Source organism: Abramis brama, assembly GCF_963993115.1.
Source record: "Abramis brama genome assembly, chromosome: 11".
Classification (NCBI taxonomy): domain Eukaryota; kingdom Metazoa; phylum Chordata; class Actinopteri; order Cypriniformes; family Leuciscidae; genus Abramis; species Abramis brama.
In genome coordinates, this window is record NC_139973.1 from 16,039,584 (window position 1) to 16,059,685 (window position 20,102).

Here is a 20,102-nt window from a genome sequence, read left to right on the forward strand (position 1 = left end):
ACACCATAGAACGTTTTCAACAGCCCCGTAATATAAAATATTTAAAGAATACATTTTAAAGTACAAATTTGTACATTTTAAAGTACAAATTCAACAAATTTAGTTAAATTAAAAAAAGCATACTTAATGTATACATAAAATTATAAATATTTAAATACAATTTTTAAATAAAATAGAATACATTTTTTGTAAATAACACCTCAACATACTTAAATTAAAAAAATATATATATATATATATATATATATATATATATACAGTGAGGAAAATAAGTATTTGAACACCCTGCTATTTTGCAAGTTCTCCCACTGAAATTGTCATCGTAGGTGCATGTCCACTGTGAGAGACATAATCTAAAAAAAAAAATCCAGAAATCACAATGTATGATTTTTTAACTATTTATTTGTATGATACAGCTGCAAATAAGTATTTGAACACCTGAGAAAATCAATGTTAATATTTGGTACAGTAGCCTTTGTTTGCAATTACAGAGGTCAAACGTTTCCTGTAGTTTTTCACCAGGTTTGCACACACTGCAGGAGGGATTTTGGCCCACTCCTCCACACAGATCTTCTCTAGATCAGTCAGGTTTCTGGGCTGTCGCTGAGAAACACAGAGTTTGAGCTCCCTCCAAAGATTCTCTATTGGGTTTAGGTCTGGAGACTGGCTAGGCCACGCCAGAACCTTGATATGCTTCTTACAGAGCCACTCCTTGGTTATCCTGGCTGTGTGCTTCGGGTCATTGTCATGTTGGAAGACCCAGCCTCGACCCATCTTCAATGCTCTAACTGAGGGAAGGAGGTTGTTCCCCAAAATCTCGCAATACATGGCCCCAGTCATCCTCTCCTTAATACAGTGCAGTCGCCCTGTCCCATGTGCAGAAAAACACCCCGAAAGCATGATGCTACCACCCCCATGCTTCACAGTAGGGATGGTGTTCTTGGGATGGTACTCATCATTCTTCTTCCTCCAAACACGTTTAGTGGAATTATGACCAAAAAGTTCTATTTTGGTCTCATCTGACCACATGACTTTCTCCCATGACTCCTCTGGATCATCCAAATGGTCATTGGCAAACTTAAGACGGGCCTTGACATGTGCTGGTTTAAGCAGGGGAACCTTCCGTGCCATGCATGATTTCAAACCATGACGTCTTAGTGTATTACCAACAGTAACCTTGGAAACGGTGGTCCAAGCTCTTTTCAGGTCATTGACCAGCTCCTCCCGTGTAGTTCTGGGCTGATTTCTCACCTTTCTTAGGATCATTGAGACCCCACGAGGTGAGATCTTGCATGGAGCCCCAGTCCAAGGGAGATTGACAGTCATGTTTAGCTTCTTCCATTTTCTAATGATTGCTCCAACAGTGGACCTTTTTTCACCAAGCTGCTTGGCAATTTCCCCGTAGCCCTTTCCAGCCTTGTGGAGGTGTACAATTTTGTCTCTAGTGTCTTTGGACAGCTCTTTGGTCTTGGCCATGTTAGTAGTTGGATTCTTACTGATTGTATGGGGTGGACAGGTGTCTTTATGCAGCTAACGACCTCAAACAGGTGCATCTAATTTAGGATAATAAATGGAGTGGAGGTGGACATTTTAAAGGCAGACTAACAGGTCTTTGAGGGTCAGAATTCTAGCTGATAGACAGGTGTTCAAATACTTATTTGCAGCTGTATCATACAAATAAATAGTTAAAAAAATCATATATTGTGATTTCTGGATTTTTTTTTTTAGATTATGTCTCTCACAGTGGACATGCACCTACGATGACAATTTCAGACCCCTCCATGATTTCCAAGTGGGAGAACTTGCAAAATAGCAGGGTGTTCAAATACTTATTTTCCTCACTGTGTATATGTATATATATATATTGTTTATTTTATTTTATTTGTTTTATTATATATATATATATATATATATATATATATATATATATATATATATATATATATATATATATATATATATATATATATATATATATATATATAACAATTTCACTTGTTTAAATTATTTGCCGAATTTGCAAGGTGATGTTCATTATATTTGCTCAAAGACCGAAGGCTTATTCCCACCTATGGCGTACTGTCAGTTACTGACTTCCATGGAATTCCTTAGAATTCTGTATCATTACTTAAAATCTGAGAGGTTACTTCAAGTCATCATAATAATATGTGACCCTGGACCACAAAACCAGTCACATAGTTCAATTTTTTGAAATTGAGATGTATACATAACCTGAAAGATGAATAAATAAGCTTTCCATTGATGTATGGTCTGTTAGGATAGGGCAATATTTAGTCAAGATAAAATTATTGAAAATCTGGAATCTGATCGTGCAAAAAAAATCTAAACATTGAGAAAATCGCCTTTAAAGTTGTTCATTTATGTTCACGATTGTGCTGCATTCACTCACAAAAATAAATGTTTTATATATTTACGATAGGAAATTTACTAAATATCTTCATGGAACATGATCTTAATATCCTAATGATTTTTGGCATAAAAGAAAAATCGATAATTTTGACCCATACAATGTATTGTTGGCTATTGCCACAAATATACCCGTGCGACTTATGACTGGTTTTGTGATCCAGGGTCACATATGACCTGTAACATTCACTACCGTTCAAAGGTTTGGGATCGGTAATATATTTTTTATTGCATATTTTTGAGAGAAGTCTCTTATGCTCCCCAAGGCAAACATTAATATTGTGAAATATTATTTCAATTTAAATGAACTGTTTTATTTTAATATATTTACATTTTTAATTTACTCCTGTGATGGTAAAGCTGAATTTTTAGCATCATTACTCATTACAGTCTTCCGTGTTACATGATCCTTCAGAAATCATTATAATATGATGATTTGCTGCTCAAGAAACATTTCTTATAATAATAAATTTTGAAAACAGTTGTTCTGCTTAATAGTTTTGTGGAAACAGTGATACATTCCTTCAGAACTTTTTGATGAATAGAAAGTGCAAAAGAGCAGCATTTATTTGAAATAGAAATCTTTAGTAACAATATAAATGCCTTTAATTCAGCAAGAATGCATTAAATTGCTCAAAAGTGATAAAGGAATAATTAAACAAAATACATAAACATCTTACTGACCCCCTTTTGAATAGTAGTGTAAATATATAGCTTTACTAAAACAAAATGCTGTAGATTACCCTCTCTGAGCAGCCGTCTGGTTTTGGAAGTCTCTTCCCCTCCTCCAGGACTTTGACCAATCGGGTAACAGTCATCTGGCCATGTGTTGGGCCAATCATCTTTAGGAACACCTGTGGGGGTGGAGCAAAGTCGGGTCAGTGGCCTGATTTACAATTACACTCTGAGGTATTAAACATTCATCCACGTCTCCTCTAGCAAACTACCTTTAACCCTTTAATGAGTCCAGTGTGCGAGGAAGCAATACATTGTGCGTCTGCATTGTGCGTCTGCATTGTGTACAATGTGAAAATCAGACAAATCCCTCAGTACAGACATTTCCTCCAAAAGAGGCACACAGAAAAAAGGGAAAAAAAGTGAGGATTGGTGTGCAGACGTCTACCGCAGCCTTTGGGTAAGACATCTGCCACTGTGGGCACAGACTGGCACCATCTGCCATGTTCTCAGAGACAGAGAGAGAACGACCAGACTCACCAGCACCTCCTAAACAAGAGCTTCTTTCAGCCTACAGAAATGAACATGGGCTTTCTACGAATGCTAGAAGTACTCGGTTCTGCTTCGCAACAAATCTGTATTACCCTCCTGCTGTGTATAATCAAACACTGATTTAGAAATGCAATCAAAAGTAAAACACTTACATAGGGATATATTTACATAGACTTATGCAGTTATATTTATGCAAATGTATAATCCAATGTGTGGAAGTGCAGCTGTGATATTTGTCGTATTATTTTAATCATCTTGTGCTTTTGTGTCTCTCTCATATTCCTTTTAATCTATACCTTTATTTTCCTTTTTTTGTTATACAATAGATGTACAAAAGTTTACTTAACAAACAATCCTCACATAAATCCATAATAAATGTAATATTTACCTTTGCCCTTCCTGTCTAACAGGTAGGACGTATACAGAAATTTAATAAAGTTATCAAACAGTCTGCACGGCATAAATTATAGATTAAATATATACTAATGCTTATTAAAGCTACAAGAGTTATTTAGTCAATAGCAGTGAGTCATCTTCTCTGTTCCCTTTGTTCTGTGATTAACTTTACTGACAGAAAGCTTTATTGGCTACTGTCCCTTTAAAACCAGCCGCCGCAGCTGACAGAAACACGGATCTAACACGCGCCTCATTCTCTCACAACTCTTTGCGTTCATTAAAGACTTTATTTCACTAATTTAAGAATGCTCTTATGTTATGAGGATTCTCGACAAAACAGACATTTTGGCATAATCGGTTCAAGCGTGAAAGAGAACCGTTTTCTGGCGCAGGATACTGACGCGCGTCTTTCTCCCTGTGTGTGTCAGGACATTCACAGACAGCGACATTAAAAGCATTTACATGAATAAGAGCGGGATCATATAATGTAATGCTACCCAAAGGATGACAAAAATTAACGAATGCTGCACAGTTAATTGCTGTCTGCCCTTTTCCGTCGATTTGTGGCTGTCAAGACCGCATATGAGATTTTACGGCGTTGATTCCAAATTGTAACTACCCAACTTAAATACCTTTTTACAAACGCTGCAAAATCCTTCTTTATTTTGACCACCAACGGGCTGCAACCATGTCCTAAATTGTTTGTCTTCCTTGCACCTTCCCATTTTTTGGTCTAGTTTTATTCCTGTTGTTCCTGCTGTTCAAAATGCCCGCGTCATCTCAGCATCACGGCAATTTTGCTCTGGCCGGAGTCAATCACCAAACTGGTTCTGCGTGTTTTTAATCACACTAACATACATATTTGCGACAGCAAATAAAATTTATTAATTATGAAGGCTATATTCAAATAAATTGATAATATAAAAATTTCTTCAAAACGATTTTAATGCCTGTAGGATTACAATTTAATGCTTTTTAATGCCATTTAAGGCCTTAATTATCGCAAAATTCATTTAATGACTTTTAATGCTTTTTAATGCCCCGCGGAAACCCTGTACTTAGACTGCGTCTGACAGAAGAGTCAACAGTTCCCACGCACATCTTTCAAAGTCTCGCATCAGAAAAACGTAGAATTACATTTGTTGTTGTTTCTTTGATTGCACACTCGGCGACCCACTCAAAAAGTTATCGCGACTCACCAGTTGAGAAACACTGGCTTAGGGTTTTTGAGACGGGACTAAAACGACTGGCCACTCACCGACATAGGGCTGCATGAGGGATCACAGTACGTGAGGAGCTCATACATGGTCACTCCAAAAGACCAGACGTCAGACGCCCTGTAGAACTTGCAGTGGATCAGGCACTCTGGAGCATACCTGGGAAAAGCAGGGAAAAAAATCATTACAAAGTGGATTTTCCAGGGGCTTTTCATAATTATACACAATTCCATAATGAAATTGCATATAATTTCATCATTACCAATGCACATGGTTCATTTTAGACTTAATATACTTGGTCATTGCTGTATAACAGCACCCTTATGAGTGAGGCTTACCAGAACACTGGACTGTCCAGATCGTCTTTCACCGTGTAGTAACCCTCATTATCCTTAATGCTTTTGGTCAGGCCGAAGTCTCCGATCTTTACCGTGCTTTCATTCTCCACCAGAACATTCCGGGCTGCCAGGTCTCTGTGAATGTAGTTGCGAGAGCCCAGGTAGTCCATGCCCTGGAGTTAGAGGTCAGAAAACAGCAGGGTTGAGCATAATGTTACACTGCAGGTCTGCATTACTAACAGAAACCCAGAGCGTGAGAACACAAATGATCACTGTAAGCAGCTGTTGTTATTATTATTGGTCTACGAGTACAAGGCCTCAAGGACAACAAACAGCCAGAGCATAAGTTGTGTACAAAGGAAATGGATATATAACATATATTTATGAATATATTGCTGGTACCTACATATAGCCTGAGTTTCATCATATGCATTATAAGAAAATATGTTATATGGGGTAGGTTTTTATTTTATTTATTTATTTTATTAAACATTTTATTCAGTAAGGACACATTAAATTGATCAAAAGTGACAGTAAAGACAATTTCAAATAAATGCTGTTCTTTTGGACTTTCTGTTGGTCAGCACCAAATCACATTAGAATGATTTTTGAAGGATCATGTGACACTGATGACTGGAGTAATGGCTGCTGAAATAATACTAATGATTGTAATAATAATAATAATAATAATTTACAATATTTAGTTTTTACTCATTTTTGATTAAATAAATGCAACATTGGTGAGCATAAAAGATTTTCAAAAACAAAAACAACCCTAAACTTTTGCTATACTGCAATGTATTTCCATATCACACTATATCGCTGCAATGCAAATTAAATGTATTTTAGCTGATTGCATGTATTTTGCATTAAAGTGAATGCTTTACTGTCTACTGAGTTCAAGGCGGTTTTACTTTAAAATAAGTGCAGTTTTTCATTAGTCATTTCTTGTGTTAAAGTACATGAATGAATAGAACACGTTTTCATTTTGCTCTTATGTGAATAGACTCTTTGGTTGTGATTCCTTCAAATACATTTTTATTTTTAAATTTGTATTAGATTCCTTGTGATTTTTGTTTCATTGTGCTGGTGTTTTTTTTTCAGGTTGGAAAGTTACCATAAACAGACAAGGACAACTAGTAAAGCATTGTAATCCATTCACATTCGGTGTTACCTGGCAGATCTGTACAGAATAGCTGAGAAGGGTTTTAAGGTCTATGTGAGCTTTGTTTCTGGGGAGATATTCCTTCAGACTGCCTGCCGGTAAAAACTCCATGATGAGCTTAATGGATCTCCCACCTAGAAACAAAGATGTGGAAAGATTCGCTCAAGCAACTCATGCATTTGGCACCAAAAGCCATTACAGCATTATATTGTTTATGATGTTCAGGATTGTGGTTTACCCTCTTCATTGCAAATGCCCTTATATTTGACAATGTTCTCGTGGTAAAGTTCTCTCAGGATGTGAATCTCACACCACAAGTTACTGCTCTGCTCTTCTCGGTTCTCTGGCTTTAGAGACTTCACAGCCACCAGTTCTCCTGTCCGATCTCCCCGCGGGTCATATCTGCACAACTCCACCTTTCCAAAGTGACCCTAAAAGCACACGATGCACTTCAGTCTAACCAGAAGATGGTCAGTTAAATAAGCAGTTTGTTCATGAGTTTAAAGACCGAACACACACACACACACACACACACACAGTGTAAATACCTCTCCAAGGTCTCTGATCTTCTTGAGGAACCTCTTCTCAAACACTGTAGGGTCCACCTCTAGCATGGGAACAGGCTGAATGGATGGGTCTAGAGAGAAAACATTAAAGAGGAAAAATGGAAACCTTTTTTTTTTCCCAAACATACGCAAACATTTACAATGCAATGTATTCTCTCAACCCACCACAAAAAATTAAGTTGTCCTTCACATTAAAATATGACTAACCATGTTTACATATCAATGGTTATTAAGCACAGCAACCTATCCTGTCCTAATGAAAACAGTGAGGACTACTAGAGTCTATGAGACTAGCCAATCCTAACAGAGCTCATTAACATATAGATATCTTAAAGCATAGTAGAAAAAACAGCCCGTTTAATTCTAAGAGAGTGGAAATAGTCATATAAGACTAAAATATAAACGGTGTACACTACCATTCAAAAGTTTGGGGTCTAAGATTTTTAGTTTTTTCTCTTTGCTCAAAAACAAAAAAACAAAAACAGTAATACTTTGAAATATTAACATAAAATAACTGTTGTCCATTTTAATATATTTTACAATTTAATTTAATCCTATGATGGTAAAGCTGCATTTTCAGCATCATTACTCCAGTCTTACATAATCCTTCAGAAATCATTCTAATATGATGATTTGGTCAAGAAACATTTTTTAATTATTATCAATGTTGAAAACAGTTGTTCTGCTTAATATTTTTGTGGAAACCGTGATATATTTTGGAGGATTCTTTGATGAATAGGAAGTTCAAAAGAGCCACATTTATTTAAAATAGAAATCTTTAGTAACAATATAAATGCCTTTACTGTTCATTTAATGTGTCCTTGCTGAATAAAAGTATTAATCTCTTAAAAGATTTCTCACCCCAGTCTTTTGAATGATAATGTAGGTGAAAGAAACCTTGGCAAACATTCACATGTGCTTAGTACTTTAAGCAAAGATGAATGTAGTAGATCTTTGTAATAGCCACAAGAGGTCAGTATTGAGAACACTATATTTCGAAATTTAAGCCTAAATAATTTCTCCTGTATTCAATAACTAAATGTATGGTTTGTCATCTGTATATCTTGACTCCTTACTCTGTTCCTCCACCATGACAATGTCCCTGACAATGGCCCTGAAGAACAGTCTCTGGCGAGGGTCGTAGGTCATACAATGGGTCATGAGTTTGGCCAGCTCCTCGCAGTCAGGGGTAGCCAACTGACACTGTGCTGCGTAAAACCTTTCCTTCTGCTCAGAGAAATGACAGCAAAAAATACACATTTATCAGAACATTATCAGAAAGGAAAGTGCTAAGTCATATGCATGCCTCAGTGTATGTGTACGCTGTTACCTCCGTGAGCTTCTTGTCTTTGAGAGGTATCTCTCCATTGTAACAGATCTCCCACAGAGTTGTCCCAAAGCCCCACTTATCCGCTGCTACGCTCAGATTAGCCGTGTCCTGTACACACTCAGGAGCAATCCAAGGAATCCTGTCCACACACTCTGTAGACAAACACAAAGCACGTTGTCATTCAATGGCATTATCAAGTAACTTCAAATGAACACTCAAAAACACCCAAGCTGGGTTGTACTGGTTGAATAATCCTCTTTTTTTAGGGGGTTTCCACCACCATTTCCTCATTCAAACATCAAAGGTAATTTCATCGAACACATGATCCCTTGGCAACACTTTCTTGTATGCTCCCTCTCTGTGCCCCTTTCATTCCCCTGTGCGCACACACCACCACCCCAGAAAAAACAAAACAAAACACACAACCAGTCTTTCCTGTAACAGTCCCTGGCACACAGCAAACAAAGAGCTTTTCTGGTCTCTGAAGTGCTTCAGGGAGCTGAGCTGAATCTCGGCCAACAAAATTCCTGTCAGTTATCTTTTCCGAGCAGTCCATTTTCACAGTGCAATAAAGCTCAGATAGACAGCATTGCATTTACCCTGGATGCACACTCAGTAACACTTTACCCATTTAACTCTATTTACAAGGTTATTATAATGCATATATGTCAGCTCAAAATCTCTGACCCTAGTGTGAGCAGTGATAGAAATTTCAATTGATATGTATTAATATGTATTTTATTTTAAATAAAATGTATTAATTATTTATTCATATTTCTTCATCATAAAATTCTATAAAAAAAGCAATGTTTTAATTATAATATAACAATATTTATTATTATCTATTTATTTCATCAAATACTATATTAATTGTAATATAAAATACTACAACATACAATTAAACTTTTTAAAACATTACAACAACTATATAAAATATTTCCGTATGGTATTCCTCTTAAAGTCACTATGAAATCCAAATTGGCAATTATTATTCTTTTATGGAATACTGAAGTATTTATTATGAATGATTTGTCTGTACACATTATTATTTATTTTAAACTAAATCGAAATAACTTCCCCTCGCTCTTGCAGCAACATCACATCTCTGGTGATGTGTTTTTCAGTGTGAGGACAACCTGTCACTCACAAGAGATCACAGCAATAGCACCACAACCATCCAATCATTTTCCGATGAACAGAATCAAGTCCCTACCTATCTATCTATATATATATATTAGGGGTGTGACGAGATCTCGTCTTACGAGATTAAAACGCGACGAGATTTCTCGTCGAGGGGAAACTTTGTCTCGTGAGTTGTTGTGACGTCAGCGTGATGGAGCGTGAGGGTGAAATTAGTATTGAAGATGCCCCTGCCACTTTTAAATCATTTGTGTGCCGGGCCAATCACACACACACTCACTGTCCCTCGCTCACTCGCGCGCACACACACACACACACACGCACACTCACTGTTGCTCGCACTCTCACTCACTCACTCTCGCTCACACTCAACCCGTCGTGTAGGACCGTTAAAATTAAACATGCTAGTCTTTCTGTCGTGATGTCCTGAAGCATCGCAGACGCGTAGGTTGTCGCCCACTATGACACACTATACGAAATGAAACGATCGAATCTTGCGTCCCGACGCCCGTTGTCCTTTACGAATCTCCACGAAACGGATCGTGCCAAAATCGCGCTAAAATAGTGTAATCTGAACCAGGCAGGTAATAAACATTTGACCTATCGCGCAAAGAACCTATTAAAGCACTAAGACATGGGAACAGTATAGCTAACATTCACATATCACAAGTCATATCGACATCGCAATATTAAACAATGTTATCGCACATCGCAGCTTTTCCTCATATCGTGCAGCCCTGCCCAAAGGTCTCAACTGCTGCCAGAAATCGTCGACATGCTTATATTCTTGAAAAAGAACATGACCATAATCTTAGTCTGTTCTGTGTAGTTAATTTATCTCTTTTTCATGCTTGAAGAAAAAAAAAATTCTGTTTGAACTTTTGTAGTTTTGAGAGAGCAGTAGGCTACTTTGATTATGGATACACACTTACTGTTTGCATTTAAAGTGTTATTTCAGTTATTTATATTAATTTTATTTATACTGTTTTATTTATTTTTATGTTCGATTTGTGGAAAGGAGTTAGATTTCTCATGTGAAATCGTACAGGGGAGAAGCCAGACGGTAGAGTTTATAGCAAAACATTTTGCAGTGTTTGCATGTCCTTTACTGCATAGAATTCATTAAAATAGAAGTAAAATAACATTCATTACAAGTTGATTTCAAAATGCACCTAAATTGTTTTGCATTTTGTGATTTTCAGTTGAATAAAAGACTATTTTCCATTCATACATTTCATCATTGAGGATTTCTTAAAAATTGTGTAAAAATCTCGTCTTGTCTCGTTCTCGTGAACCCAATCTCGTGTCTCGTCTCGTCTCGTGGAGTAAGCGTCTCGTCACACCCCTAATATATATATATATATATATATATATATATCTCTATCTATCTATCTATCTATCTATCTATCTATCTATCTATCTATCTATCTATCTATCTATCTATCTATCTATCTATCTATCTATCTATCTATATCTATATCTATATCTAGATAGAGATAGAGATAGAGATAGAGATATATATATATATATATATATATATATATATATATATATATATATATATATATATATATATATATATATGAAGAGTTCAGATGCAAAAGCCTCTAAGTGCCATCTGAAATTTTCTTCTAGAATGATCATTTTTATCAAGCTCGAACATTTAAGTTCAGTAATTTCACTTAAATGACAATTAATAGGTAATTTTCATTGCCATTAAAGTGAAATTACTGAACTTAAATGTTCGAGCTTGATAAAAATGACCATTCTAGAAGAAAATTTCAGATGGCACTTAGAGGCTTTTGCATCTGAACTCTTCATATAAATATTTTTTTGTTTTGTTTGAGAAGCGGTTTGACTCAGATATATGTCACAATAGGAAAGAAAAGACTAAAGTAACTTCCGTTTAGTGCTGACTTTAACATGCTGTTAAAGTGGTCATAATGCCTGTATGAATGTTTAAAGTGTGTTAATGAGGTGGTCATAATGAATCTCTCACCTTCTCTGCTAAGGACAGTAATGGGTATGCCGGGGTCACTCAGTTTAATGAAGGGTCCTCCCTCTCCATCTAGACCATCTCGAGCCACCAGAATGTTCTTACAGCACACATATCCATGAACCAGCTTCTTATCCTCCTACAGGATACACACAGCAGTCAAACAGTAACATTATTCACTGATAACACTTCATAATCATTTTCACTGATATGTTATGTTGCTCAACACCAAACTTTTTAATAGAAGTGTATGTTATACTGTTAAACGAGTTCACTTGTACCATGTGAAACCAATTTAACATATTTTAGTTTTTAGGTAGATTATCAATACCAATTAGTAATACAGATTTACAATTATTGGTTATCAGTCAAAACAAAAACATATTTATCAGCATATTGGTATATACCAGGATTTCAATACAAAGAATGCCTAAATATTGACTTTATTTCAAGACCGGAAAGTCAAGGTTTTGAGCATTCGTTTTTGAGTTTGTTTCTTTACCAGATAGCTGAGGGAGCTAGCCAACTGTTTGGCAACCTGGAACTTCCATGCGGTGCTGAGAGTCATGGTCTGTCTGCGCATGAACAGATCCAGAGGACCATACTGAACAAACTCCTCCACCATGATATCTACAGAGAGAGAGAGAGAGAGAGAGAGAGAGAGAGAGAATTATGCAGTATTTTATGCAAAAGAGCAGTTATCAAACTCTCTTCCTCTCTGATACACAAACACGGTTCCAGCTCAAATATGCAAATTCTTCTAAGAAAACACACAGACACACCCATTGCGTGCACATGGCTGGTGATTCTCAGAGTATTTAGGTTATTGTTCAGAGGAGCAGGAAGTGCAGTTTGCAATTAAATATATAACCTGATACCAAACCAGCAGACTTCGTCGAACAATCAAATGTCGCTCTGTGATCAGCTTCCTCAAAAAAAGCATTTATGAAACATTTACATGCCATGGAATCATAAAGCAAAACTTTTTTCCTGTTAGACTAGTTTAACTATTTGAAAATTTACTCATTTAAAACTACATTATTACTAAAGCAATGATTCATTGTTTGATTTCTCTGTGATTTCTTAGAAATATAACACTGCCACTGTGTCAGATCTACACGCTTAGTCGGAGAATGACAATGTCTCTATGTTCGCTTTGTAAATAAATAAATTACTTTTGCACCAGTGACTATGGTGACTCGCTGGTTACAACTCAACAGGCGCAAGAAGAAAAAAAAAAAACCTATTTCTCATACTTGCCATGTAAAACTACACCAAAACAGAATAAAAGACCACAAAATAAGAGAACTAGAACATTTGGTTAAGTCTTTAATAGATGTGCGCCCTCTGTAAGGAAATGGATTGCTTATCAAAAATAAGATTTGTATATCATTTGTCATCAATATCACTAGAGAAAGCAATCATCAGATACAACCAGAATAATTTGGCAGGATAAATGCCAAGTTCGCTACATATTAGAGACAAGTGAGAGTAGGGTACTTACTCTCCTGGTGGCGAACACACACTCCGTAGAGCAGTGCGATGTGTTTATGAGAGATCTGACGCATCATGCTAGCAGTCTCAAAGAAAGCCTGAGAAGAGGCAGAAAAAGACATACTTTGAACATTCAAAATAGTAACCACACTGATGACAGAATACTAACGGAGAAAATTCTATTCAAAACCCCTCATGGTTCATTACAGTTGAAAATGACCACAATTAGTTTACAGTTATTCAGTAGACATGTGTTTTTATCCAAAGCAACTTACAAATGAGGAAGAGAGTCATGAGACTGCAACATTATACCATCTAAAACCAATAATCTTGTTTGCTAAACTTCATTTAGACATGAGTAGGCCATGTGTGTCTTACCAGAGAGATATCTCTGTGTCCTGAGCCCAGCACTTTCAACACCACTTTCACCTCCTGTGAGTATCCTCCCATGTCATCATCATCCTCACTCTTCAGCTTCAGAACACCAGCATAGATGTTTGTCCTTGTTCCCCGACCCAAATGCTCACCCTGAATGAGACCACAATGTCACATATCAGTAAGTAGGTAGTCAATTAACAAACTTTTATTCAAAGCATTCCATTTCTTTTTTCCAATTTCAGGGACAGACCCCATAGATATCATATATAAACGCTAGATGTCTTATGGCGCAGTCACTTCCGGCATCACCGTTCGGCCATCTTACCACAGTGAAGCTGTGCATTAGGTGAGTGATCAGCATGCACACAAATCCTCATATCTCGCTGAAATATTGACGGATTTACAAACGGTTTGGTTTCTTACAGACGTTATTAACGTGGCTATAATTCCGAATGCTTGAACATGTATGTTATAATTATTCATATGTATGCAGTGTATGTATGTAGTGTCATAACTACATCTCTGACGTTTATAATAAACCAAACCGTTTGAAAATCGGTAGAAAATTGAGCAAGTTATGGTTATTTAAAAGTATATGCACCATTAAACGAGTGAGCGAGCACACTGTGGCAAGATGGCCGCCACGTGCGGACGTCAACCTGCATTGGCCAGCAGCGCGCACGAGACATCTAGCCTTTATATATGATATCTATGACAGACCCACTATAGTTTATGATTTTATATGTCTAAACATTTATGAATGTATATGGTAGATTTTTTGACAATATCTGTATTTCATTTTATTTCTTAAATGCTCGCCATGCTAAAGAAGAGTCGACATTGGTTCAAAATCCATGAAAAAAAAAATCACCTGGACAATCTCTTCCTTAAGGATGCGGTGGAAACTCAGCTGGCTGACTTGATTTTGTCTCTGCGGGGCGGGCTCTCGGTCTGTGGTCATCACTAATAGGTTGGAAATTTCTGAAGGACAGAAGAGCATCATTTGTGATTGGTGACCAACATATAAATAGTTGAGATCCCAGCTTTAAACACTAAATGTCATCTGGTTTGATTGTCCAAGGATGTTTATTTAGATAATATCTAAACATACAGTATATGCGTTGGTGTGCAGACATCACCTAACCAGAGTAGGGAAGAGGAAGTTTTGCAGTGACATTGTGCACCGTTCAACAAAAAAATACCACTTGCTACACGAAAACAATGAGCATGTGTGGGTCCACGTGCAGGTATAACGTTTATGTAAGTGTGTGTTTGTGTGCTGTGATGTTCATTCTGCAGCATCAGCAGGTCTTTTGTCTACTCACTGACATAATCTCTGGATACAGACCTACAAGCTCTGTTTTTATGAGTGCAAATAGGGTAAAGACATCAAGAGATGTGAACAACGGAAACCCACATTTACTACATTTCCTGCCTGTCACTGATGCCTCAGCATGTACTCTTAGAGGAGATGTAAACAAGCCCTGACACAGTCTAATGTGCGATAACTAGGCGTTTTTTCACAACCAAAACATTCCTAATATTTGGTTTTGCATCAGTATAGAGCTGTTGTATTACTGCTAATACTGATGGAGCACTAAAGGAAGAAGGATATTAAGTACATCAGGATTTATATGCACCAATATAATAAATCTTAATAAACTGCATTTAAAATATTAAAATTAAAATACATGACATTTTTCTGTGAACATTTTTGAGTAATGCTGCATACAAATTCAATGATATGATTCACTGAATCAATTAAAACACTAATATATATGAATTCATCTGCAATTGGCAGTTGTGGCGAAAAGTACATTTTGGACCCTGGTTTCTCTGCGGTATGCAGTTATCTGTAAATCTCTCTCAGGAACATTTAACTCGGTCAGGTTAGAGATGGTTAGCTGGATAAAGGATCAGGGGCTGTATTCACAATACATATTAAGGCTAAAAGAAGCACCTAACTTGCTGATTTAGGAGAAACTCTTAAAAATAATGGCCGTGTCAGGACTCCTCGGTTTTTGTATTTCACAGAGCATTTTAGCATTAAAACCAGCTCCTAAATCTGTGAAAAGTTAGGGGTAGTCAAGAGGACTCCTAAGTCACTTAGACCAAATCACAAACAATCCTAAAATGGCTGTTGCTGGCAATCCACCCAAAGTCACTACACTATATTGAAGCAATGCAAGATTTTTATCTGCAATGACATAACATAAAGGTTAATTTGTGTACAGGCAATCTGCATTGAATTGGTTGATAAACCAATGGGATAAAACCCATCGTCTGGTTGATAGCCTTTGTTGGCCAGCTTGTCGACCTTTCTCGATCCCGTCCCCCACTTTGTTTCCTGTCTACTCACTGTCCTATCATAATAAAAAGGCAAAAATGGCAAAAATAAATCTTTAAAAAATAAATAAATAAATAAAATTAGTATTAGAATAGGAACCAGCCCAAAGTGAGAAGTCTGGGTGGTGGATGGATACAGAAAACTGTCGAGGTAACTTGGTGAGTGAGTCGGCTGTGTATATAGTACAGAGATGGGAAGTAACGAAGTACAAATACTTCGTTACTGTACTCAAGTAGATTTTTCAGATATTTTTACTTTACTTTACTATTTATTTTTGTGCCGACTTTTTACTTTTACTCCTTACATTTTAACATGAATATCGGTACTTTCTACTCCTTACATTTTAAAAAATTGGCTCGTTACTTTAGTTTAAATAATTTCAGTGGAGTCGTTATTATTTTTGTGTCATCAACCCTTCGCAGGGAGTTTGATTGACAGGCGATCTTACCAATCATAATCCGCCATTTTTGTCCGACAAAGCAGTCAGGAGAGTTAGTAGATTAACATTGGAGGATTTAAACTTGAAAAACGAAGTGTACCGACGTCTTTGTGCGTAAAAACATCTTTCCCTCTTATGTTCATCCATGTTTATTTGATGCTATAAATTAACTAGAAGGAAGAGATGATCGGTTCACGAGCAGCTTTAACTGAGGCTCTACACAGCGATCTGTCACGACACATTAAAGAGCCACAAAACGGTATTTATTGTTTAAATTTCTTTAAAAAATGACCAAATTTGCAAAGTGAGAATTTGTTTCATATAAAAAAATAGCCTGGTCTGTCCTGTCTGTCAGCACCTTGTCAGATCCTCTCTGCTCCGCGATGTATTTTTCACTGCGTGAGAACATGGTGTGCGGCATCGCTTGTCGGACATAGCATAGCAACAGTAACTAAAGGGAATGGTTTGAGACCGTTCGCAAACCGGTCTTTGCGAACGGTCAATTGAATGGGAATATACTTGCACTTGACCCATCACTACAAGACGACTCGATAGATTCGGCGGCATTCATTCGCGGAAAAATCATTACATAGCCTACATGTAGATTCCTTTAAATGTTAAGGGGAAGTTTAAAAAAGAGAAACTGGGTCTGTAAATTCTCACAGAATCACAATTGAATTCACAATTGAGTTCACAGAATCTCATTAACCTGGAGTCCCAGTCTCTGTCACAATAATCATATAGGCTATGTGATGTTTTAGGCCTATTGGCAGACAGACATCCATTTAAAATGTAGGCAATGGCATATAAAGAACCTTTTTTCCAAATCCACTTAAAGGAACACTCCACCGTTTTTTGAAATAGGGCTTATTCACCTTCTTTCCTACATTTAGATAGGTGGGCAAATGCATTTTTGTCTCAGTGCATGCATTGTTTTAGTTTGACAGGGTCGGCACTAGCTTAGCTTAGCATAATGAATGGAATCCTTTGTTGCCAGCTAGCATGGCCTGAGTAAAAGTGATATAAAAAAAATTAAAAACCCACCTAATTACTTCTTGTGGCCTGCGTATTCACAACAAGTACAAATAGCGATGCAGATTAACACTAGGCGATTTCCTAGGCAGATATTGACTTGGGACTATATTAGGGGGAAGAACAGGCGAAGCACTGCTGCTTGGGCGCAGAGATATCACGCCCAAGTAGCAGTGCTTCGCCTGTGCTTCCCCCTAATATAGTCCTTAATATATAAGTCAATATCTGCCTAGGAAATCACCTAGTGTTAATCTGCATCACTATTTGTACTTGTTGTGAATACGCAGACCACAAGAAGTAATTAGGTGGGTTTTTAAAAAAATGTATATCACTTTTACTCAGGACATGCTAGCTGGCAACAAAGGATTCCATTCATTATGCTAAGCTAAGCTAGCGCCGACCCTGTCAAACTAAAACAATGCATGCACTGAGACAAAAATGCATTTGCCCACCTATCTAAATGTAGGAAAGAAAGTGAATAAGCTTATTTCAAAAAACGGTGGAGTGTTCCTTTAAGTTTCTCAGCTTGCTCTCTAGTAATGTAACATTTGTGTGGTCCAGGTAGCTTTGCATAAAAAAAATGGTTATCATTCGCAAGGCTACTTTTACTTTTATACTTTAAGTAAATTTCCAAGCCTGTACTTTGTTACTTTTACTTGAGTAAAGAAGTTAAATCAGTACTTCTACTTTTACCAGAGTATTTTTTAACACAAGTATCTGTACTTCTACTTGAGTACGAGAAGTGAGTACTTTTGCCATCTCTGATATAGTATATATGCCTCAAGCTGATTGGATGGATAATTTGAACGTACTCCTCCTGAACTTTGTTTATACAACATCATTTGTCATTTGAATTTGACATGTAAGAGGCTGACAATTACCTGAACATTACTTAGTGACACTTAGCCTACATTTTAAAAAAAACTTTATTTGAAAATGGCAACATGATACCTCGTTCTTCAATATTTCTATGATTAAATCATTGGCAGAGACTCCTCCCCCATCAGCCAATCACTGTGTGCATAGTTATTAAGCGTGTTAACATCATCCATAGCAAGGATGTCAACATCACCCTTACTCTTAGTTTAAGACTTCTCTCTATTCCTTTGTAAAAGTTGGTCTCAGCAGCTTTGTGAATAGGTTTTAAGAGGAAACTTAAGAGAACTTTTACTGCTATTTAGGAGAACTATTAGTTGCAAGATAAAATGTTTTGTGAACACAGCCTTTGATCCTGGATGAGTTGCTTGATATACGAGACTGCACAACTATTAGCTGCCAGTTGCACAGTTGCCAGAGGTCAAGCAAGGATATGACTGCTTGTGTGCGTATTCTGATTTTTGACTTCTCTTAAAGAGTATTGTGACACTTGAAGCACTAGAAAAAAACAATTCCTCTTTCAGCCAAAACCAGTCAAAAAACACTTGAAGATTCTTGTACAGATGTACATGCTTCTGAGATTTAGACAATAAAAAGATGCACCAAAAAAAGGAGGGGGAAAAAAAGCACATCTCACAAGATGAGAAAGTCATTTCATAAAGTATGCAGTTTGGAAAGTGTCGCAGATGGAACTTTCAGCAGTGGAATGCAACTGAAAATGCATTCCAAATAGTGAAACTTTTATTGCGCTTGAGCAGACGTGACAGAGAGGGGTTTATACAATGTTGCACATCAACTCACAGGACTGTTCATTTTATCTGTGAACTTACAAATCCTCTCACTATCTCTCACTTAGGTCTAAATTCATAGAAACTGAAGAGTCATAAGTAATCATGTACTCATGTTATGGAAATGAACACCTAACTTATTTGTTTATTTGCGTTTTCCCCTACATCGCATATGCTAAGTTAGCACATCATTACTCGCTACCTAAAAAAATTCCATTAATTTATTTCCTATTATATAATGTACATTCTAGCAAACAGCAAATATAATATGCTAATGAAAGCAGATACAATAAGAGATGGTTCTATAATTAAAAAGAAAGTCATTTCTCATTACTCATACTCATGTTGTTTAAAAACATCCTTCCTTCTGTGAAACACCAAAAGAAATGTTCTGAAGAATGTTCAAACTCCAAAAAAGCACCATAAAAGTAGACCATAAGATTTGATCATAGTGACACACTACAGTTAGTCTTCTGCAGCCATACACGTGTTTTGTATGAAGAACAGATTAAATTTTAAGTTTAATCATTTTTGTATTTGCACAAATTTAAAGATTCAAGTAATTAAGTTTTGAAACCTGGGTGTTTTAGCTTTACATTCACTGAAACTGTGCAGCTCATACCTGTAATTACCAGTTAACTCAAAAGAATGTCAAATCATAAAAAAAAAAAATTCAATACATCTAGAATAAATCTAAAAATGTCCATACCATAAAAAAAAGAAATAAAAAAAATATATAAAAAAAGAATGTCAAATCAATTACTTCATTGTGGCATGTAATTTCCCGCTCTAGGCCCAAACTAAATCATTAAAGCTTATAATTATCTAGTTGACTGACTCAACTGATTGTATCATTCTTTCTAGTCCATTTACATTATTAGCACTTATATACTCTTAAGCTTTACATTTTATTTGTCTAAATTTTCACTTGTATATTTATTGAAAA

The 20,102-nt window shown here is 36.5% G+C and overlaps 1 protein-coding gene across 1 annotated transcript in view; it reads right to left on the reverse strand.

Moving 5' to 3' along the window:
- The window catches only part of jak1 (Janus kinase 1), a 40,898-nt gene that overhangs the window by 1,399 nt on the left and 19,397 nt on the right, over positions 1–20,102 (reverse strand). The window contains exons 11-23 of the mRNA XM_084128731.1: positions 14,546–14,655; positions 13,675–13,824; positions 13,307–13,394; positions 12,305–12,432; positions 11,806–11,941; positions 8,667–8,818; positions 8,413–8,563; positions 7,319–7,407; positions 7,009–7,201; positions 6,780–6,904; positions 5,606–5,778; positions 5,309–5,426; positions 3,171–3,281 (exon numbers count right to left, since the gene is read on the reverse strand). Coding sequence (XP_083984857.1) covers positions 3,171–3,281; positions 5,309–5,426; positions 5,606–5,778; positions 6,780–6,904; positions 7,009–7,201; positions 7,319–7,407; positions 8,413–8,563; positions 8,667–8,818; positions 11,806–11,941; positions 12,305–12,432; positions 13,307–13,394; positions 13,675–13,824; positions 14,546–14,655 — 1,724 coding nt within the window. The remainder of the gene's footprint in view (positions 1–3,170; positions 3,282–5,308; positions 5,427–5,605; positions 5,779–6,779; positions 6,905–7,008; positions 7,202–7,318; positions 7,408–8,412; positions 8,564–8,666; positions 8,819–11,805; positions 11,942–12,304; positions 12,433–13,306; positions 13,395–13,674; positions 13,825–14,545; positions 14,656–20,102) is intronic.